Genomic DNA, 19,200 nt, shown 5'->3' with positions numbered 1-19,200 from the left:
GTTCAAGAAGATGTCACACTGTTAAATAAGTCATCTTTCCAGGGCATGCATGAAGTAAACTTTGTAACTTAGTGTGATTAACTGTGGTGGGATATTTTGAGTTGTTTTCTTTGAAAGCACTTTTTTGTGACGTACACGATTATAAAAAAGTCATTTATAACTTCACCTTTGCTGTTGTGAGATCTTCTATCAGGACTTTTTTTTTTTTTTTTTAAATTAACAAATATTAGTAGACCTTTCTTTACTGACACACGACGAACTCAGGAGGTACATGACCAAAATATATGAACTATATTAAAACACATTTTAAGAAAGATCAAGAGGCATCTCTCACACATGGCTACTGGTACTTTTTTTTTTTTAATGTGTATGACCTCATTATTTTAAGTGGATATTTCCATAGACTTTATTATAGATAGATAGATAGATAGTCTTTCTGCTGTTTTAACAGTAATCTGAAGTTCTTATTTAGTCCCTTTTGAGCTTGGTGTCAATTTAATATTACTAAAGAGTCTTTCCAGGGCATGCATGAAGTACATTTTGTAACTTTGTGTCATTAGCTATGGTCGGATATTTTGAGCTTTTGAGTTGTGTTCTTTGATTGTGACTTGCTTTAATCACTGATGTTTGGTTTCATGTGATTTTATGTTCGTTTTCTCGTGTCTTTTGGTCTGGATGTCTCTTAAACGATGTACTCATAAATGTGTTGTTGTTATCTTCCTGTCTGCACAACAAATGCATCTTTTTAAGGTCCTAATAAAGAAACCTTAAACCTTAGATCGGTCTCAAACAGTGCAAATGCAAACGATACAAATGACTGTTCTGGCACATTTCCTAAGAAATCAATTTTTTGTAACTTTCATATCCTATGCAGTCACACAAAATGCAGAAGCAACCCAAAGTGTGACCAAAATAGAAACAAAGGGATTGAAATTTACAACAGAGATTTTTTTTTTTTTTTTTTTTGCACTGTTGTGTCAGCCCCGTCGGCTGCAGAGTGACATAAAGCTTTCAGCACACAGTAAACTCAGTCAAGTGTCTTAAGTGGAAGAGGCCCCATGTTCTTTTAACGTGAGCCTTCTGTCCTTTAAAGTCAAAAGTGTGCAATGGACAAAGTGTTTGATGCAGCGGAAACACGAGCTCACATGTGGACCAAAGTCATTTGTGTTGAATTTGTTTTACAAGGTGTCACGGCTGGATCGGACTCCCGACTGTCAGCTTCATTTCACAGGCGTGCGTCACTGACAGGAGAAGGTGCTCATCTGAATATTATGAAGGGGGGTAGTTTACTTTTCAAACTTAAAGATCAACCCCAACCTTAGCCGAGGTTCTTCTAGAAAACGTTCAAGAAACAATGAAAAGTTATTACAACAAGTTGAACATTTACGGTCTGAATGATTCATTAAGCTGTGATTCTGCTCATATTCTAGTGAACTGTATCTGTATTCGGAGACAAAAGATACCTGAACTCGGACAAAGTGGTTTAAACCAGTTTCATTGTGCCTGCCATTGTATGGAAGCGATACACTCTGTTTCTAATCAGGCTTGGCTTTATCCTCGCCCGCTCCCTGCTCCTCAGTCTAATCAAACTCATATATGCAGGCAGAGTGCCTGCAATTATACATAAGCCCCTGCCGCGTGCATGTGTGCGAGTGTGTGAATACAATTCTGCATGTGTGTATGTCTCAGTGTGTGTGTGTGTGTGTGTGTGTGTGCAAGGGTGCGGTTTCTGGGGGTTGAAGTCACCCCAGCTCTCCTATGCCAAGTTTTTCAGGGGGATATGAAGCCGTGCAGCTTTACGAGACCTCAGCCTGTGTAGGATACTTAGACACTCACACCACAGACACACATGCATATAATGTACAGAATGTACACACATGCATGTACACACACGTTTACGTACACGGCCACAAATGTCTTGCGGTCAGAGATTTGCTGGCACCAGCAGCTAGAAAAAGAATTAGATTGAGAGAACGGAGGAAAAAAGACTGAATAAAAAGTGCGAGAAAGTGAAGCATATTGAGGTGTAGTCAATTCTTTTCCCATAGTCTCTCTTCTTTCCAAACCACACCCCAACACGGCACGGGCCCAAAACCCAAAGCCTTTGTGTGCTCCCTCGCTTTCCCTTTTTCTCTTTCTGCCTCCACTCCTTTTCTTTTTTTTTTTTTTTTTAATGTCTCTGCCGTTCTTTTTCGCTACCTTTTTCTCCTTTTCTATCTTCTAATCCACCGGTGTTCCCGCTCTCTTTCATTTTAATCACACTGTCCTTTTGGTCAGTCCGACTTTTCTGTCCGTCTTTGTCTCTGGGCGTTCAGCTTGGGCCCGAGACGACCATCTCAGTATTCAACACAGGCGCTCTGGCTCTAACAAACAAACTATAGCAACCACAGGATTTACAAAAACACAGACGCTCAGGTTTCCCTTCCAAACTCCCCCTGATCAAACAGTCCGGTGCAGCACCTACCAAAGCCCCTCGAGCGCGCGGGGGCCCTCGCGGTTTCTGAGTTTGCAATTAAAAAGCGCACGAGAAAACCATATGGTGTGTCTAAAGTTAGCATGTTGTGGTCGCCCATTGACACACGGCACTGCCCATATACTCGCTGTTTACCATCGCCTGTGGCTAGGCCATTAAATATTGAAAGTGATGTAGCATACTGATACTGCCATTAGCATGCTAAATGTGTGAGACAGGTGGTTGAGGCCGCCGTTCAAAAGGCAGGAAATATGTGCGCGGAAAATGTGTGTAACTGTGCCGTTTACTACGCTGTGCAGTGTCAATATTTTTTGAGTAAGCTGTTTATGTGTGCTCTGGGAGGGAGCACGCCAGTCAAATGCATACAGGCATATGCAGTCAGAGAGAAATGGCTGACTGGCCGTTATGGCTAACAAGCATATCATACACAGTGTGGATCCCACAGACTCCACGGATCTGTTTGCAATCTGAGTGTGTGCAGAGCAATGTGTTACGCCTTCTGCTTTTTATGTGTTTACCGAGTGCAATAACTGCATATATACGCTTTACTCGACTGGTTTGGATTACCGCCTCCCCACTGAGTTTGTTTTCAACAGGAGGGAAATGTATAGATTTATTACTCTAGAGTGATGTCATCATTTCTTCATTTAAAGTCGGAATTCAACGTGTCAGCTCGGGTCGAGGAAAGTTTTCCACAAGTTGTCATCCCGATGGAATATGTGCTGTTTTCTTTTGGTGTGTTCTTTGATGTGATAGGACGGTGAAAGGCGAGGACAGAGGCAGCAGAGGGAAGACGTTTAGAAGTCTGTTTCTGTTGCACACGCTCCGACCACGCAGCTAAAACAGCATCCTGAATATGTGCTTTTCTTTATGTTTAAAAAAAAAAATCTGAAAATGACCACATGCAGAAAATGTCACAAGCACAAAGTGTCCTGCGAAATAAATATATTTGTTTCCATTTTGTTCTGCAGCTGGCTTTTTCCTCAACGTGTCTACAATCTGCAACAAAGCCAAACTACTTCTTCCCATAAATAATACCCACTAAAAACACATGTCACAGAGAAGTTGACATTTTGAGGGAGTATGTGTTTATGCAAGGCACTGCTGCCAACCGTCAGCAGCAGGCTGCAGATGTGTTCAGGACATTTTTAGATTGATTTGACAGGAAGATGATATTTCAGCATGCTCACAGGCTGAATGATCAACATTTTAAGATGTGTGTTGTTATTTCCAGGACGTATACTGTAAACCTCAGAACCTCCAACTCAAGAACTGAAGAATAAAATTACTACAATATGGCATCCTTAAAGTGATGTTTGAGCTTCATGATTCTGAAACAGGCACTGACGAGTCTGTTATACTCTGAATGCATTCCTTTTCTTCACTGTGTTCATTTTTCACAAAGAAAAAAACTGATTATTTTAATGGATCGGCTTATTTGTGAGTCCAGGAAATACTTATGAGGACTTCAACATGACAAAAACTATCTGAGAGAGCTATGTTTGTCTGTAGGTGGGTATGCATGTGTGTGTGTGTGTGTGTGTGTGTGTGTGTGCGTGTGTGGATATTTACCCTGTATGTATCCGACACGAGGAAACATTCAGGCATCCCTGGGCCTCTGGCAGGATCGTCGTTCACCAGGTAGGTGTCAGTAGCCTAAAAGAAACCAACCAAAAAGAAGAAAGTAATTTAATTAAAACACAATAAGTGAAATGGTTATAAAGGTCATAAACCGATAAGCAGATATCAATCCTGTGTTTTTCTCTTAGTCCTTAGAAATTTGACCGTCTCCCTACTTCAAAATTCGCAATGAAAAACAAGACGAGTACAGTGATGAAAACATTTCCCCAAACACTTGAATGATTCTATTTCTCACAATATTTATCAAAAATAATCCTGCAAAAGAACGCAGTTAAAGTTCATACGATGTCGGCACGTTTGTGACCGGTCATGTCCTGAGTTCACCCTCTTCAAAACATGCACTTTATTTCCTTCCCTTTGGGACACAATTCTGAAAAATTGACCTGACCCAAAAGAGACTATCTTTTGACCCTCCCCACTGGTCTCATTTCATTCCCCCCCCCCCCCCCCCCAAAAAAAAAAAACCCAGCGCCTGTTAACAACTCCTGCACTTTACATCCCCAGCCAGACTGTCTGAAAGTAGCAGTGTGTCTGCATGCATGTGTGTGTGTGTAAGTGTGCATTCAGGGAGCTTCATTTGTATTCTAAGTCAAGCAGGCAGGCAGGCAGGCAGGGTTCTGGCAGGGCCGGGAGCTGTGAAATGGGCTCTCCTTGCAGTTCTGCCGTTGATTGGATCAACCTATCCCACTCTACTTAGCCGAAGGGAGCCCAAATCCCACAGCCGCTGTGCCGCTCTGTGAAATCCTATTTCATTTCACAACTTTAACGGATAAAAAAGCGTGCACACGGGCTTGTGCCAGCCCGAGACCCCATGCCACATCTATTTAGCCGAACAGGAGCGGAGAGTGAACAGTGCATGTGCTGTGTGGAAAACCTTTAAATGCACACACATACGTTTAGTCTTACCCTCTCGAAAATATAATCACCTGCACATACTGTATATACGTTTTCTTTTTTTCCACGCCCATGTGCTCTCTTCCTTGCACACACACACACACACACACACACACACAAGCGCAGGCACACGTGCATGCCACTTACGCAGACACACAGACACAAACCCCATAATAAGAGCCAGACATTGGCAGACCACACAGCCCTGAGTTGTGGTGAAAACAAAGGCTATTCATATCCTTCGCAATGAGAGGTCTGTACGGCGAACTCTCTCCTTCTCCCTCTCTCCCCCGTCTCTCCCCTCAGCGTTTTATTACAGATAATCTGCGCTTGCAAACCTTCCATTTTTTTTCTGCAATTGTGCGATTTCTAATCATCTTTATTAGTCCATAAACATGTTGTTTTTATTTCTAGTCTCATTTTTTATAGCTGAGGCCTCCGGCTCCTTAAGGGGGCAACACAGTGCCCATTGTTGCGCCGCAAGAAGAGGGTGAAGCCAGGAACGGAGTGAGAGAGAGAGAGGCCTGCTGATAAGGCTGCAAAGCATTATGGGAATTGGGTAGCAGAGAGTTCCACACAGAGAAAATGCAGACCCTCAAAGTCTGCCAGGCCACATGTGTCTGATAATGACTCGATCCATCTGATTGGCCGACGGTCTGTATAATGGGCCTGGATCCACAGCACCTGTGTGTGTGTGTGTGTGTGTGTGTGGGGGTTCCAGACCAGCAAAGCGGACCACAATGCACCAGGTGTGATGGGGCCTCTGTGATTGGCTGTTACAGGCTAGAAACAGGGTCAGGTGCACCAGCAAGCCTCTCCTGATTGGTCAAGGCCAGACCCAAATAATGACAGCGAGTGGGACAGATCTGTTTTTTCATTGGCTGTTGCTGCCTCATTCTGCTGGTGATGGGGTGCCTGGCAGGGTGGCATTGGGACAACTGGTTTAGCTGGGACTGTGTGAGGAAACAAACAGAATTTGAGAGTATCTTTGCACGTATTCATCTCTCTTCATATGCAGAGGTTGTCAATATTTGCTCATCCTTCTATTACACCCACAGCGCTCCTTTAAACAACGTCAAACAAACTAAACATCAACTGCACTCCAACAATAGATAATTTGCTCTCATTTCATATTAACCGCCCGACAAAGAAGCGTTAAAATGCCCTCTTTATGTTGTCAGCCAAGGAAACAGGTGTTGATGGACCTCAATCCCATTGTGCAACAGTGAATAACACACAGCTAATGAACAGGCTAAGCTCTGTACCTGCCACAGGGGAGGCCAGAACACACTGACTCCCTTTGTAGTAACCCCCCTCCCAAAAAAAAAAAAAAAAAAAAAATCCCAGCCCCTGAACACTCTCTCCTGCAGCAGTGTATGAATTATATATTGTACTATATATATAGAACATATGCCCGGCCCATATGGCCAGCCCTGAGCGAAAAAATCTCAAAGCCCTCCTTAATTAACATTTTAGAGGGAAGATTCGGAGGCGGGAGTTTGAGTCAGTGACCTATTTGGAGTCCATCATCGCCCAATGCAAATGTGTTAATTGAGACAGATTTTCCCACTCCACAAATATGCAACGGAGGATTTTTTTTTTCCCGATTTTTTTTCTCCTTTTTTTTGTTTGAGCCATCTGATCTAAGTTAGGGGTATAGTATCTGCTTTAAACTGACAAAAGAAGACACTTCTCTTTCACTTTTTCACACACTCTCTCCTTGGCTGCCTCTCTCTCTCTCTCTCTCTCTCTCTCTCTTTCTCTGAGTATATGTGTTGACGACCATATGGCCAAATTCTTTGGAGGTGAGATCTCCGAAACCTGCTCACACACTCGTGCGCACACTCACAGCTTTGTGTATGAAAGGCCCTGATGGTGGAATTTGTTCTCAGATGGCTCCATTTTAAAGCACATGAATGGCAACGTATCAATGATCCTCCTCCCTATCTCAGTGTCCTCCCTATCTCACACTCACACACGTTACCTACACACAAAACCATACACTGCTCACACACACACCTGGTGCAATAGTCCGTCCTTCCCCTTGTTTCCAGAGAAGCATTTATTCTCTCTGCTACACACTTAAAGTGCTTTTTGACATATCTTTTTTTAAAAGTCTATAATTATTATCACCACTATTGTGTCTGAAACGCGTTTCATCATCATGATTTGGTGGCTGGAGCTATCACTGCCAAATTTAAGGCACAGGATGAAAATTGGGGAGAAGAGGGGGGGTGGGTGGGGATGGGGGATGGGGGGGAGAGAGAGACAGAGAGAGAGAGAGAGAGAGAGAGAGAGAGAGAGAGAGTCCAGCCAACCTGCGTGAGATGGCAACCACTTCAAAGACGGCGGGCCGCACCGGCGATCTGTTCCACGGTGTGTGAGGGGTGTATGAAAGGCAGAAATGGCCGCCGTGTGAGTCCCTGCCAAAGCTACCTCAGGGAGAAAAATGTTGGAAAAATACGATTTTTCACACAGCCATCTCAGGAGGGGGAGGGGGGGTGGGGGGGAGGGGGGCAAGGGGAACCGGGGAAAATAATAAAGAAGATGAGAAAGTGAGGAGCTGCATTTAAAAAAAAAAAAAAAAAAGAAGAAGAAGCGATGGATGGCTGAGCAGAGTGGAGGCTAATTATTTCACTCCACTTGTGGGTCCTGGAGGTTTTGTTGGGCCAGAAGTACAGCCAAGACACAGTGCTGAAAATTGCATTTGGCTTAATTGTGCAGTTGTGTTTTATACAACAGTGTGGTGGTGTGAACGGTTTCTGTTAACTTCAGATAACTTAAAGCAACTGCAAGGAACTTTCGGTTCGTGGACAGAACTACGCCTCTTCTCTTTGTTGCCACGTGCACGCGTATATGTAGTACTCTCGACTGAAATGTCTCACGCTACCTGCTTTAACCTGTAGAACGTATTACTCATCGTGAAACTTTCTCTGGAAAATTGTTCTCAAAGGCCGTTTTGTCTTCAGCTGACACCTACCCCGGTGGCAGCGATGTCAATCATTCAAAATATCTACATAGAAACAGTCAAACGTCCACCTGATTGTCTCGTTCTCTTTTGCAGGTTCATAAAGAGGCACGCGTTTTTACAATGAGTCTGTTCAATCTCCAGTACAAAAAACTCCTCACGGTACCTTTAATCAAGCATTTTACGTTTACCAGAATGAACACCACCAAGTGGTTTTGTGCTCAGAATCCAAACTAGTTAACAGCAATAATTACTCCAGGCAGATCCAAAACTATGTAAAGAAATACATCCTTAAACCAAAACTGTTTTGGCTAAACAAGTTTGAACAGAGAGCACATTGGGACACGCCCAAAGATTGGCCCTGATTGGCACCCTGCCTGTCAACTACTGATCTTGCTCGACAGGCTGGCCTTTAGATACCATGACACCCTGCCAATATAGCAGTAGCAAAACTTCTCGAGCTGCAACTTTCTTTTTCCTGCCACGCTGCATGTACACAGACAGGTAACCTAATACCACTGACTGGCACTACTTTTCTTACATGGATCCCTATTTAAGCTTTTGGGCCAAACCACACTCAGCCGCAATGCCTATGTGCATTTGACAATGAGGTTTGAGCTGCTACAATCAGGCCTTTGTGTCACACAAGGACTGATCCATGGGGAGATTTTCTTGTGGTTATGGTTCTAATACAGCAGAGTCTACCACAAAGAGCAGGAAGCATAGAGTTACAGTCACACAGCACACACACACACACACAGACTCAGACACACACAGACTCACTCAATATGACTTAATAAAGCAGTGTTTAAAATGTCTCACCCACTTCCAACTCAACTCAAATGATACTCTAAAAATTGACTTAATAACACGTTAAAGGGTCACGCCCACCTCCCTGCTTGGCACCAATAGACAGCCTCAGCTTGCGTTTGACTGACAGGTTTTGTGGTTGGCAGGTTTTTCTCTGCAACAACCGCAATGCAAACCAAGTGTGAAAATTATAGGCCCACAATCAAAACAGAACGAGGACGGCGATACGGCTGCCAATTATAAAGCATTGTCTGATGGTTGGTTTACCTTAAGAAACCAAGGCGGATGATTACACAGTTTATATCTCGCATCGCATGACGCCTCTTGTTGTTTTTGTTGTTGTGCAGGTTTGACTGGGTGTCACTGAGGCCAACAAACATTTTTGGAAGGTGAAACCACAATAAAGTTATGTGAGAGGGATATTTAAAAACACATGAAAGGAGAGTGCTAACAATGTGTCACTTATCTGTCAGGCAGGAAACGAGTTGATCATGTTACTTTAAATGATTCAGAGCAGACTGACTGGATACTTGTATGATATTACCTTTAATGACCCAACTCATTATTTTATTTAACTCTATTACTGACCAGTCTGAATATAAGATCATATATATATATATATATATATAGTATATAGAAGAATTATATGTATTCTTTGTACCACATAGAAAGAGTAGATATGTTCATACCAGACTTTGAACAAAAACTGTCTCGACTTTTTCACATTTTCTCACGTTCTACCTGAGAATGTTCAATGTTTGTTGTTCCTATCATCATGTAATTTATTTTAATATCAAATGTAAATAGTAACACATTTACATAAGGACCACGTGAATCAAAGTCTGAGTCATTTGTTTAATAAAAAACTATTTTCACAATCACTGAGATGATTAACAGATGTTGATCTTGTCATGGCATGTCATAAATATAATTAGAAATATCTGATGTTTTTTGTCCAGGTCATTAGTAAGAAGTAGCAGCTGTACATGCACACTAAAAGACAGGACTTCTGCACATATTTCACTGTGGCACTGAGAATATCTTACGTGTGGTGTATTTATGTTTGATGTATTTATGTGGTGCAAAGACTTTGCCAGTAAAAAAAAAAAAAAAAAAAAAAAACGTCCACCCAGATATTGCTTCAGTCTTCATATGCTTTAGATTTCTATCACTTTGTCTTAAACTTCAGCTCTAAACTCGGCAAACTATGGATTTATTCTTTTGGTGAAATTGTTATAATTTGCAGAGTGAAACTGCAGGGTGTAAAGAGAAACATTTTCAGTGACATCAGAATATTACGCTGCCTCAATCATTTTAAAAACAATCCCAGAATGATCTGTGATCATGCTCATCCAGGTTCGTATTTCTGTCACTGCAAAATCATCCAATCCTAACCCTGGGATATTTGAACTCCGCAATGACAAATGATAAATAATAGCACCTCTAATGTAATCTCTTGGGTTGATAATGAGGAGTAATGATATTGCAGGTCTTACCTCTAAACCACTGTATTTATCATTAAAACATATTAGCGTTGCAGTATGAGAGAGACTGTGAAAAGTCAAATAATCCTCCATGTGATGGACTGACAAAAAAAAAGCAGTTAAGCACTCTAAAATCTAAGATTTTAAGCAGATGCCTGCAGTATAATTTAATATTTATCCCTAAAACGCTGCAGGATTTAAACAGATTATTAGATCAACATCACCAGATTTTCCTGCTTTGGATTTTTTTTTTTTTTTTATAAATGTTTAAATCAAATAAAATCCTATACAGCACTTGTTCTGGGGACGACAAAGACGGCCTGTGTGTCACCTCACCTCCTCCCCTCCCACCCTGCAGTCGCTGTAAAGTGTCATCAACTACGTAAATCAAGTGTCCATTGATAAAAATACAACAACAAGAAAAAAAAAACAGCAGACAGATGAGACCCAGCTCGGGTTGCGAGGTAAAGGATGGAGCAGCAGCAGCAGCAGCAGCAGCAGCGCATAATCAGAATATCATCATTCTAAACATCATCATCATAACCACATACTACACTGTGTCCTTTCATTTCTCCTCAGTCTGTGGTCTCATGTGTGTTTTATTCTGTTTGATCTAAACAGCGCAGAAACATCAGCCTTCACTCAAAACCCTGCAAACATTTCAGCCTCAAGCCTGTTACTGTATACCAGGGAGGCTTCATCCGGATAAATCTGAACATTTTTCAAGCAGAGAAATCTTTTTTTTTTTAAAGCGTTACGTCTTTTGGGAAATGTTCAAGGGAATTAAGTGTAAGGGAGCGCGTCAAAGGAAGACGTCTTCATCATTTTTAAATATCTCAAACACATTGATATGATGAGTGACAGTCCTCACGTGAAATGCTTTTTAAATATTAGTTCAATCAACGTGTGTTAAGATGTTTTAAAATGATGGAGGTTGAAAACGTATAGAATGCTGTTGTAGGTTAACACACAGTTTCTCCCTCTGACACACACACACACGAGCGCGCGCACAGGTGTTGTATCGTCATCTTTGGCCTCACATTCCACAGCCAGCTCTAACTCTACGTCTCCAACAAAGTGCAGATTTTTCTTAAACAAAGAAATGAGGAGTCTAAAAAGCCTGCAGGGCTTCAGTTAAACACGGCGATGTTTGGTTTATTTTCAGTCCTATAGACTTCACCCTATAGAGCCAACAGAGGGGAACTATTGAGTTACACAGCACGTACCATTATAGCGTGGGGAGATCTGCCAACCCTCTCAATGCCCCATTTTCCTTTAAAAGTTCAGCTTCCAAAAAAGTGAGAGAGGGAGTGCGGGGCTGAGGGAGGAAGACTTGGTCTCTTTCGCTGTTGCCGGAAGCAAAAAAAAGGACCTTTAAACAAGTCGGCCTTAGGCCCAGTCAGAAAAAAAAAACACGCGCTTTCAAAAGTGGGTCCACTCTGCAAGAGATAGGACGAAAGCAGGACAGCAACTCCGAGCCCTCCGTTTACCGCTGTGTGGCCTCAGATGCGCCCATGTCCAGCAGCAAGAAACCAGGGAGACGTCTGCGTCAAAGTCCCGAAGGTGCGTCCGTCGGCGGCAGAACTTGGAGACGCCAAAAAGCTCCAAAATTAAATCAACAGCACGATCAAATCAAAGGACGGCAGAGGTGATGCAAAGTAAGTTCTTTCTTGTATTTTTCCGCGTGCAGTTCTTGCAGTCGGGCAGCTTCTGCCTCGAAAACGTGTCCAAAAGCGGCTGTCTCCTGCGCGGCGCGTCCGATCCGTTTTACCCTCGTATCTCTCTCTCTCTCTCTCTCTCTCTCTCCTCTCTCTTGTTCTAAACACACACAAACACACGGCCGCACACACACACGCGGTGTGATACACACACAAAACGGGGGGACACCCCTGGTCCCACGCCGCCGCCTCCTCCTTAAAGCTGACGAGATGAAAGAGCAGCTTTGCGTTTTGTGCTTCTTCTTCTTTTTCCTCCGGTCTCTGCGTGCGGGATGCCTGCGCAGCGGCGCGGCAACGACGGTCCGCGGGCTTCACTGGAGCTCTGTGCGTAAAATGGAAGCTTCTCTGTTGCGCTCCGGCTGCGACGACAGACAGCCCGCACTTCCCTCCCCAAAAAAAATATCAGCCACTAAATAGCTCACCTCAAAGCGTGCGACCTGTTTACACCCACACACAAACTATACTAGACGGGGAATTAGGGCAGTTGTTTACGCTGCTTTAGCCGGCAGCGTCGAGCTGGTGAATTATCAGGTGAATTATTAATAAAGTGAGCGGTGTGCAGGCTGTCGCGGAGAGAGCGCAGCGGCCAGGGGAGCAGCTGGGGCTTTAGGAGAATTAGGAGGACCAGGGGCTAAATCACGGACGGCGGGGATTATAGGGCTCTACTGGCTCCTGCCTACAGGTTTCAAAGTGCCACTGCAGCGGGCACGGCCGGGCACGACCCGAGCTGCTCCCAGGTCGATTTAAGTAGTTTTTAATTCTGCAATCTGGGGCAGAGATCAGGAAACAAAACAGATCATTGGGGTCATTTGAGGAAGTCAGAATAAGCGCGAGAGATCCAAGTGGACACACGCGTGACAATATGAAAGACTTTGTCAGGTGTCAGTCAGACGAATCAGAGGATATGAGAAAGGTCAGATGGTTTCCTAAAGTCATGTCAAGTTTATTTATATAGCAAATTTCATATAAGAAGCAGATTCAATGTGCTTAAAGAAGACAGGATTTATAGCGTTTTTGGGTTGGTTGAATGTATTCTGTTAATATTCCCCATCATAGCTGCAACAACAATGTTGGAATTTAGCAAGCTTTAAGTTTACACTCTTCTCTAACAGATTTATTGTCACAGAGTCTCCAGCAGAGTGACGCAGTGAAGCAACAGGATTAAACGTGACTGAGACATCACAGAGTACACACACATATTGTAAGCCATAAAAGATCTGACTTTGGGGAAATAACTCCACAACACGAAACGTGCTTTTTCTGTGGAGCGCTTTGAGTTGTGGACTGGAGGCCGACAGCAACAGCAGCAGAAGTTCACAGGAGCAACAGGACCGTTACACACACAGACACACACACACACACACACACACACACACGTTTTACGGTGAGTTAATCAGGTGACTTGTACATGCCCTGGTGAAAAGAGTATTAGCTTTTCTTATTGTGATATCAGTGGGTTAGGTAGCAAGAGTTGTACAGACGCCAAGGTGCACAAAAATCGAAAATGGCGCAAAAAAATAGTCCATTAAAGTGTTTAAGAGACCTATAATAAAAAGAGTTTGTCACGTTTTGTCTGCACAGACCTTGGCACTTCACCTGCAGGTTTCATCAAATTTAAATCAGACTTTGTTAAATTGCTGGCTTTGCATGAACAAATATGGACACCTGGTTCAGATTAAGACCCTCTTCACACGCTGTGGAGAAGTATTGATCCGCGTCCTGGCTCAGCCTGCGTGCAAAATGTTTCTGTTTTCAGTTTCAGTGCGTGTGTCGTTATCCGTCCTTTGTTCAAATCAGACCTCTAATGACATTCCTCCAACATGACGGCTGATCAATAATTAAATGATGACCTCCCCACACATTTGGCCGCATCAATTATTCAACGGATGCTGAATTTGTGATTGAAGTTTTTTTTGTTTTTTTTCAGCCTAATTTGGAGGATTAAAATGAACTTTGAAAAGTGTGTGTGGTTGCGGGGGAATATTTGCTTTTCTCAAAGAGGCCTCGATGGCTCCTTTATTTGACAGTAAAGACATTTGTGATGTTTAGTTATTTTTTTTTTTTAACATACAGGTGAGCAAAGAGTCTTTAATCAGAATCTCACTCTGTTCAGCCCAGAATTGAAAGAAAGGAGCCAAACTAAAGACTCTGACTCTGAGGACGTTCAGCTTTCCACCAGATTGCAGGTCAACTGTGGTGTGGAAGTTTTATTTTAAATTTAGATTTTATTTTAATATTGGCGTTTATATAATTTCGTTGCTGTAAAAAAATAGGTAAAATATGAAGTGTATTTATGTGACAGAATCAGGGCATTGCCTTCCTGTTATTTAAAAATGATTATTAATGTTTTTTGTTGCACAATGAACATTGGTCAAAGGGTACAAAATCAAAAAAGATGCTGAAGTAACAGATAAACATTATTCAGAAATTAGACAGTTAAATATAAATGTAATAATACAAATATGATAAGGTTATCATTTCTATAATTTATTACACAAATATAGGAGCATTGTGGGAAATAAGGATACAAATTAACATCAAACGCAACAACAACAAAATAATAATAATAATAATAATAATAAGTGTAATTTTTTAACATGTTTTTAAATATATCTATAAATAGTCTGAATATGTATGTAATGTAAAATGTAAATAATATGATGTAGGCTATTATTTAACAGTTTTTATGCTGACCTTTTAAAAAACAAAATCCAACTTTATTTAAATATTCTGTTCATTTCTTTTTTCTTTTTTTCTTCTTCTTCATTACAGATGCTGAGGGAGGGCGAGCCTCGCACGTGCCCACCGGCCTGTTTGGAGGATGACCAGTTTACTGGGAAAAACACCAAAAAGTGCCTCTAAACCCCAAATAATCCCACGACATGATGGTTTCTTAACCCTTAATTAACCGACAAACTAAACTTTTTACACAGTCAGACCGCACAGTGAGCTCAGCACGAGACCGGAAGTTACAGCAGGCCGGACAGTTTTTCTGCAACTTTCAGGTAACAAAAACTCTTCAAAAATAAGAAGAAATAAAACAGAGTTAACTGTCGTGTGTAACGAAAAACAACGCCGCTAGGTAACAGCATTTTTTTTTAGACGTACAGGTGTTTTATGAAAGACTCAGGTGTTAAATATTCTCACATGTTGACTGATCTGATGAGCAGGGAAGGCCTTTTCGGGTTTTGTTTGAAGAAATGTTCGGCAGATATATTTAAAGTGGAGAAAGTGTAGACAAAAAGACACGCTACATAACACGTGTATTTACCTGTAAGACAAAACTGTGGGGAAACGGCGATTTTAGTAATAAATATAAATAAATAATAAATAATAATGAACACATTGTCATTTAAAATGTCTAAAATCAGTGCTCTAAGTTCATTCAGAAAATAAATACATCATTTTAAAGTATTTAAAAGAAAAGGCCTAACATGAAACTATAGAGTGTTTTATAGACAATAAAACGCGACATTATGAATTATTAAAGCATAGAATAAAAAATACAAAATCAAAGTCTGACAAAAAAAACAATGAGCATTTTTTAATGTGCTCATTAAAAATGTGTACACTGAATCATTAATGCTACATAGAATAAATGCTCTTGTATTTGTCTATTAATGTGGCCTGAATAATAATTAAAGGGAAGCCGGGATGCTGTTACACCATATGCTTACAACAGTAAGCTGACCTGGTTTCAGTCAGGCAACAATTCTCATGTTTTCTTAGAGGAAAAATGTGGATGAAAATTTGGACTGCTGGTCCTCATTTAACGTTTTCTCTTTAAAATATTTTCTTAATGACATCCAAGTCATGCAAGTCATTAGATGGTTACATTTTGTGGAGATGGGGCACAGCAGTAAAATCACTCAAATCATTTGGACATAAATCCTTGATTTATATAATCAAAAGCAAATAAAAATAAGGGGGAAACCCACAGAGAAGTCAAGGAGTTTTGCTCCTTTTAAAATGTTTCTTGGAAGAGAAAAATAAAAGTAGAAAAATAAATTCAAATAAATGTTCCAAAAATAAAAAAGGGCAGCCTATAAACGTCAATTAGGCCGAGCTTTGGTTTAATGAAAGCCCTGAGCGCTGTGTTTTACCACAGCTTCTTGAACCAGACATTACTGCAGACCACAGTGGCTCTGATAGCACACTGTTTTAAGACCGAGCGTTATGTGGGCAACAAGTTCCCCTGAACCTCTCAGTGAGGAGAGACACACTGCAGGATCAGTCAGGCAGAGTTCAGACAACATGGAAGGACTTTCTCTAAGATCTTAAAAACTTGTCTGTAAATCCTGAAAATGAATCAGAGCATGTCTGTCTTTAAAATTACAAGTTGAAGATCCCTGAGTGGAATATAAGCGCAAACAAATAACCTCTTCAGGTTATTATTTTTAAAAGAAACTATGTGATGAATGTTTAGTCAACGGACGTCAACTTGAGCAGAAAAATATCCTCAACTCGCACGAATCTCGTTTGTAAGGGACGGAGGAACAAGGGGGAAAAAAGATGTGCAGCTGCATGAACAGTTACACATTTAATAAAGAACACTTCAATTTCAAACTAAGTGCCTGATGAGTTTAACAAAACAAGGAAACTTCATATATTATTTTTAAAGATGTTACAGGAAGCCTGTCTCCTGAGAAGCTTAAAAATCTATCAAACGATTGTTTAGGAGCACAACATCAAAGTTACATGTGGTTCCCTGCCTTACACACTCGTTTGTGCAAAGAGTTAAATATTTCATCACTTCAAATGACCTTGATGGTGCATTTAAACCAGGAACTATCATTGAGGGTCAATCAAGATCTACATTTTTAAGAAGATAATTGATCAAATCTGTGTGAAAAAGAGAGCCGTAGACTCAACTTGCTCTCTAATTTTCTGGAAAACAAAAGGGGAGAAATGGAGAAGAATAACGGCTGCCTAATCTTGTGGCTTCAATGCAAAATGACAATTCAAATGAATATTTGCAAAGGTGCAAAGAGCTTCTAGGATACAAAAAAAAGCTTCATTAGTAACATTTAGAGGTAAATATGTCTGTGCGGTCGACTTCTTTTACATCTCATTCACCATCCAAAGGTGCAAAGCAGTGCCAAAATATTGCAGAACAACATTCTTCAAAGTACAAAACACACTATGAATAAAAAATCAAAGGCCTGTGGGTGACGGTAGCCTAATGGTTAGTGTGCGTACCCCTGTATGGAGGCTATAGTCCTCCAAGTGGGCAGCCAAGGTTCGCGTCAGACCTGTGGCTCCTCTCCCCCATGTCATTCCCCACTCTCTCTCTCTCTCTCCCCCCAATTTCTGACTCTATCCACTGTGCATTCTCTAAATAAAGGCATAAAAAGCGCAAGAATAAAACGAAAAATAACCCCAAAAAAATCAAAGGCCTTAGTCCTGCTGTGCTTAAAAACCTCTCTCCTTCTGTGAGTCCTGCTGCACTGAAGCCAGGCCTGCTGCCTCTATAACCTCTGCTGCAGGCAGGTCAGGGGAAAATTAAACACAAAAATATACTCTGCTCAAAAACCATATATCAAACTCAGCACTACTGTTTTTTTTTCTCTCTGCCCGCTGAAAGAAAAACGGCCCAGAGAATTCTGCATCTCCATGCGAGAAAAAGTGCAATAAGCGGCGGAAAGGGAAGAAAAAACACAAGGCTCTTTTTGTGCGAAGCGGCCGAGGTTTTTTATCCCTGCAAGGCCGAGTGTTGTGTAGCATTACAAATCTCAGCCCGGGCCTGGACGGACACAGGAGGGCTCTGCTGGCCCTGCTCACACACTGTCTGCATCCTTTACGCTCTGCCATGCAAATAAAACCAAATGAGAGAGAGCAGCTGAGGAAGGATGGAGATGGAAGGGAAAAAAAAGATGGAAGGAAGGAAGGGAAATAAAGGAAAGGATGAAAAGGAAATGAAGAAATGTATGTTGGGAGTAAAGCAAAGGAAGGAAGTCGATGGTTTGAAGTAGTTGCAAAGGGACAAAAAGGGAGAAAGTCTGTGTGTGTGTGTGTGTGTGTGTATGTGTGTGTGTGTTTGTGTGGGACAGAAAGAAAGAAAGTAGCGGCGGTTGGAGGGGAGAGGAATGCCCGGGCCTGGCACAGCAGAATGGGACGGAGGGTGGAGTATGTTCACACTGTTGCTGCCAGCCGAGCACATTCCCTCTGCAGAGTCATGGAGACTTTTTAACCTACACATCCTGAAACAGCAGCTCGTTCCTTCAGGAGAGTTTTCCCACCGTGCTATACGACACTGTAGGTCTGATGGGGCTTGATTTTTATGAATCATTGTTGATAAATAAGGCCTGAAAAAGAATCTCAAATGACGCAGAAATCATCTTCTGAGGCCAAGAAAATGTATCATTAATTCCTCTGTCTCTTTTTAAACCCGAGCTGAAGGCAGAGACGGGACATTTGGGAGGAAGAGTGAGGAGTGTTTGACGCGTAATGATAGAGCAGAGAACAATGTGAGCATGGTCTGTGTTAGGGTTGTCACAAAACCAGTATATTAAACTCTAATACTTGAAACAATGACATCAATACTTGTTTTGATACCATGGCAACAAAAATAGAAGTCCGCGGCATCCAATATTGGGTCATTTCAGGTTTTTAATTAGAAAAATACCAGGCACGCTCCTGATCGCTGTCTCAAGTGTATAAATTCATGAGCAGCGTTTGGTTGCAGAAATGTTCCAAACGTTCTCTCTCTTTGGGTTAAACGTATAACATGTTTAGTTTCTTTTTCTTCATACTACCGATCATTAGCAAAAAATAAAAAAATAGTTTTAAAAACACACAGTATCAAAAAAATATCACCGTATGAAAAATGTTGACCTTAGCACATGTAAAGTCCACCAGGCCACCGGGATGTCTGGAACGTTTTGTACGTTTTGATTAAAGGTAAGTACACAGCACTGATTATGAAAGGGTGACGAACTCGTCCACACACAAACACGAGCAAGTCCTGATAAGAACTTAAATGGAAAAAAAAGGAACAGCGTGTTCTTTCTTTCACTCAAAATGTGAGTTTAGTGGAAGGTTATTTTAAAAGACAAATTCCGCTTTGACCCGACTACACTTACTAACTTCTCATTACAATCACCAGTCCATTGAAGATATTTGCAAACACTTGCCATAATAAAGACTTTGAGTGGCAGATAAGTTATTTTCCAAAATGACGTTCATTGACAGGGACCAATCACAGACAAGAAC

At 41.6% G+C, this 19,200-nt stretch overlaps 2 protein-coding genes across 9 annotated transcripts in view; one reads left to right on the top strand and one right to left on the bottom strand.

The window, feature by feature from the left end:
- The window catches only part of nfixa (nuclear factor I/Xa), a 107,478-nt gene extending 94,981 nt beyond the window's left edge, over positions 1-12,497 (bottom strand). For 2 of the 8 annotated variants that reach the window (XM_061060593.1, XM_061060592.1), the window contains exons 1-2: positions 11,497-12,495; positions 4,046-4,129 (exon numbers count right to left, since the gene is read on the bottom strand). In XM_061060593.1, coding sequence (XP_060916576.1) covers positions 4,046-4,129; positions 11,497-11,499 — 87 coding nt within the window. In that variant the 5' untranslated portion in view covers positions 11,500-12,495. Of the gene's footprint in view, positions 1-4,045; positions 4,130-11,496 lie in introns of all 8 variants that reach the window. The other 6 variants (XM_061060612.1, XM_061060574.1, XM_061060590.1 and 3 more) reach the window with 5 other exon arrangements.
- The window catches only part of LOC132991770 (histidine-rich glycoprotein-like), a 393,411-nt gene that overhangs the window by 246,239 nt on the left and 127,972 nt on the right, over positions 1-19,200 (top strand). The window lies entirely within an intron of this gene.

This window comes from Labrus mixtus, chromosome 2 (assembly GCF_963584025.1).
Source record: "Labrus mixtus chromosome 2, fLabMix1.1, whole genome shotgun sequence".
NCBI lineage: Eukaryota > Metazoa > Chordata > Actinopteri > Labriformes > Labridae > Labrus > Labrus mixtus.
This window is presented reverse-complemented; position numbering and strand designations above follow the sequence as displayed.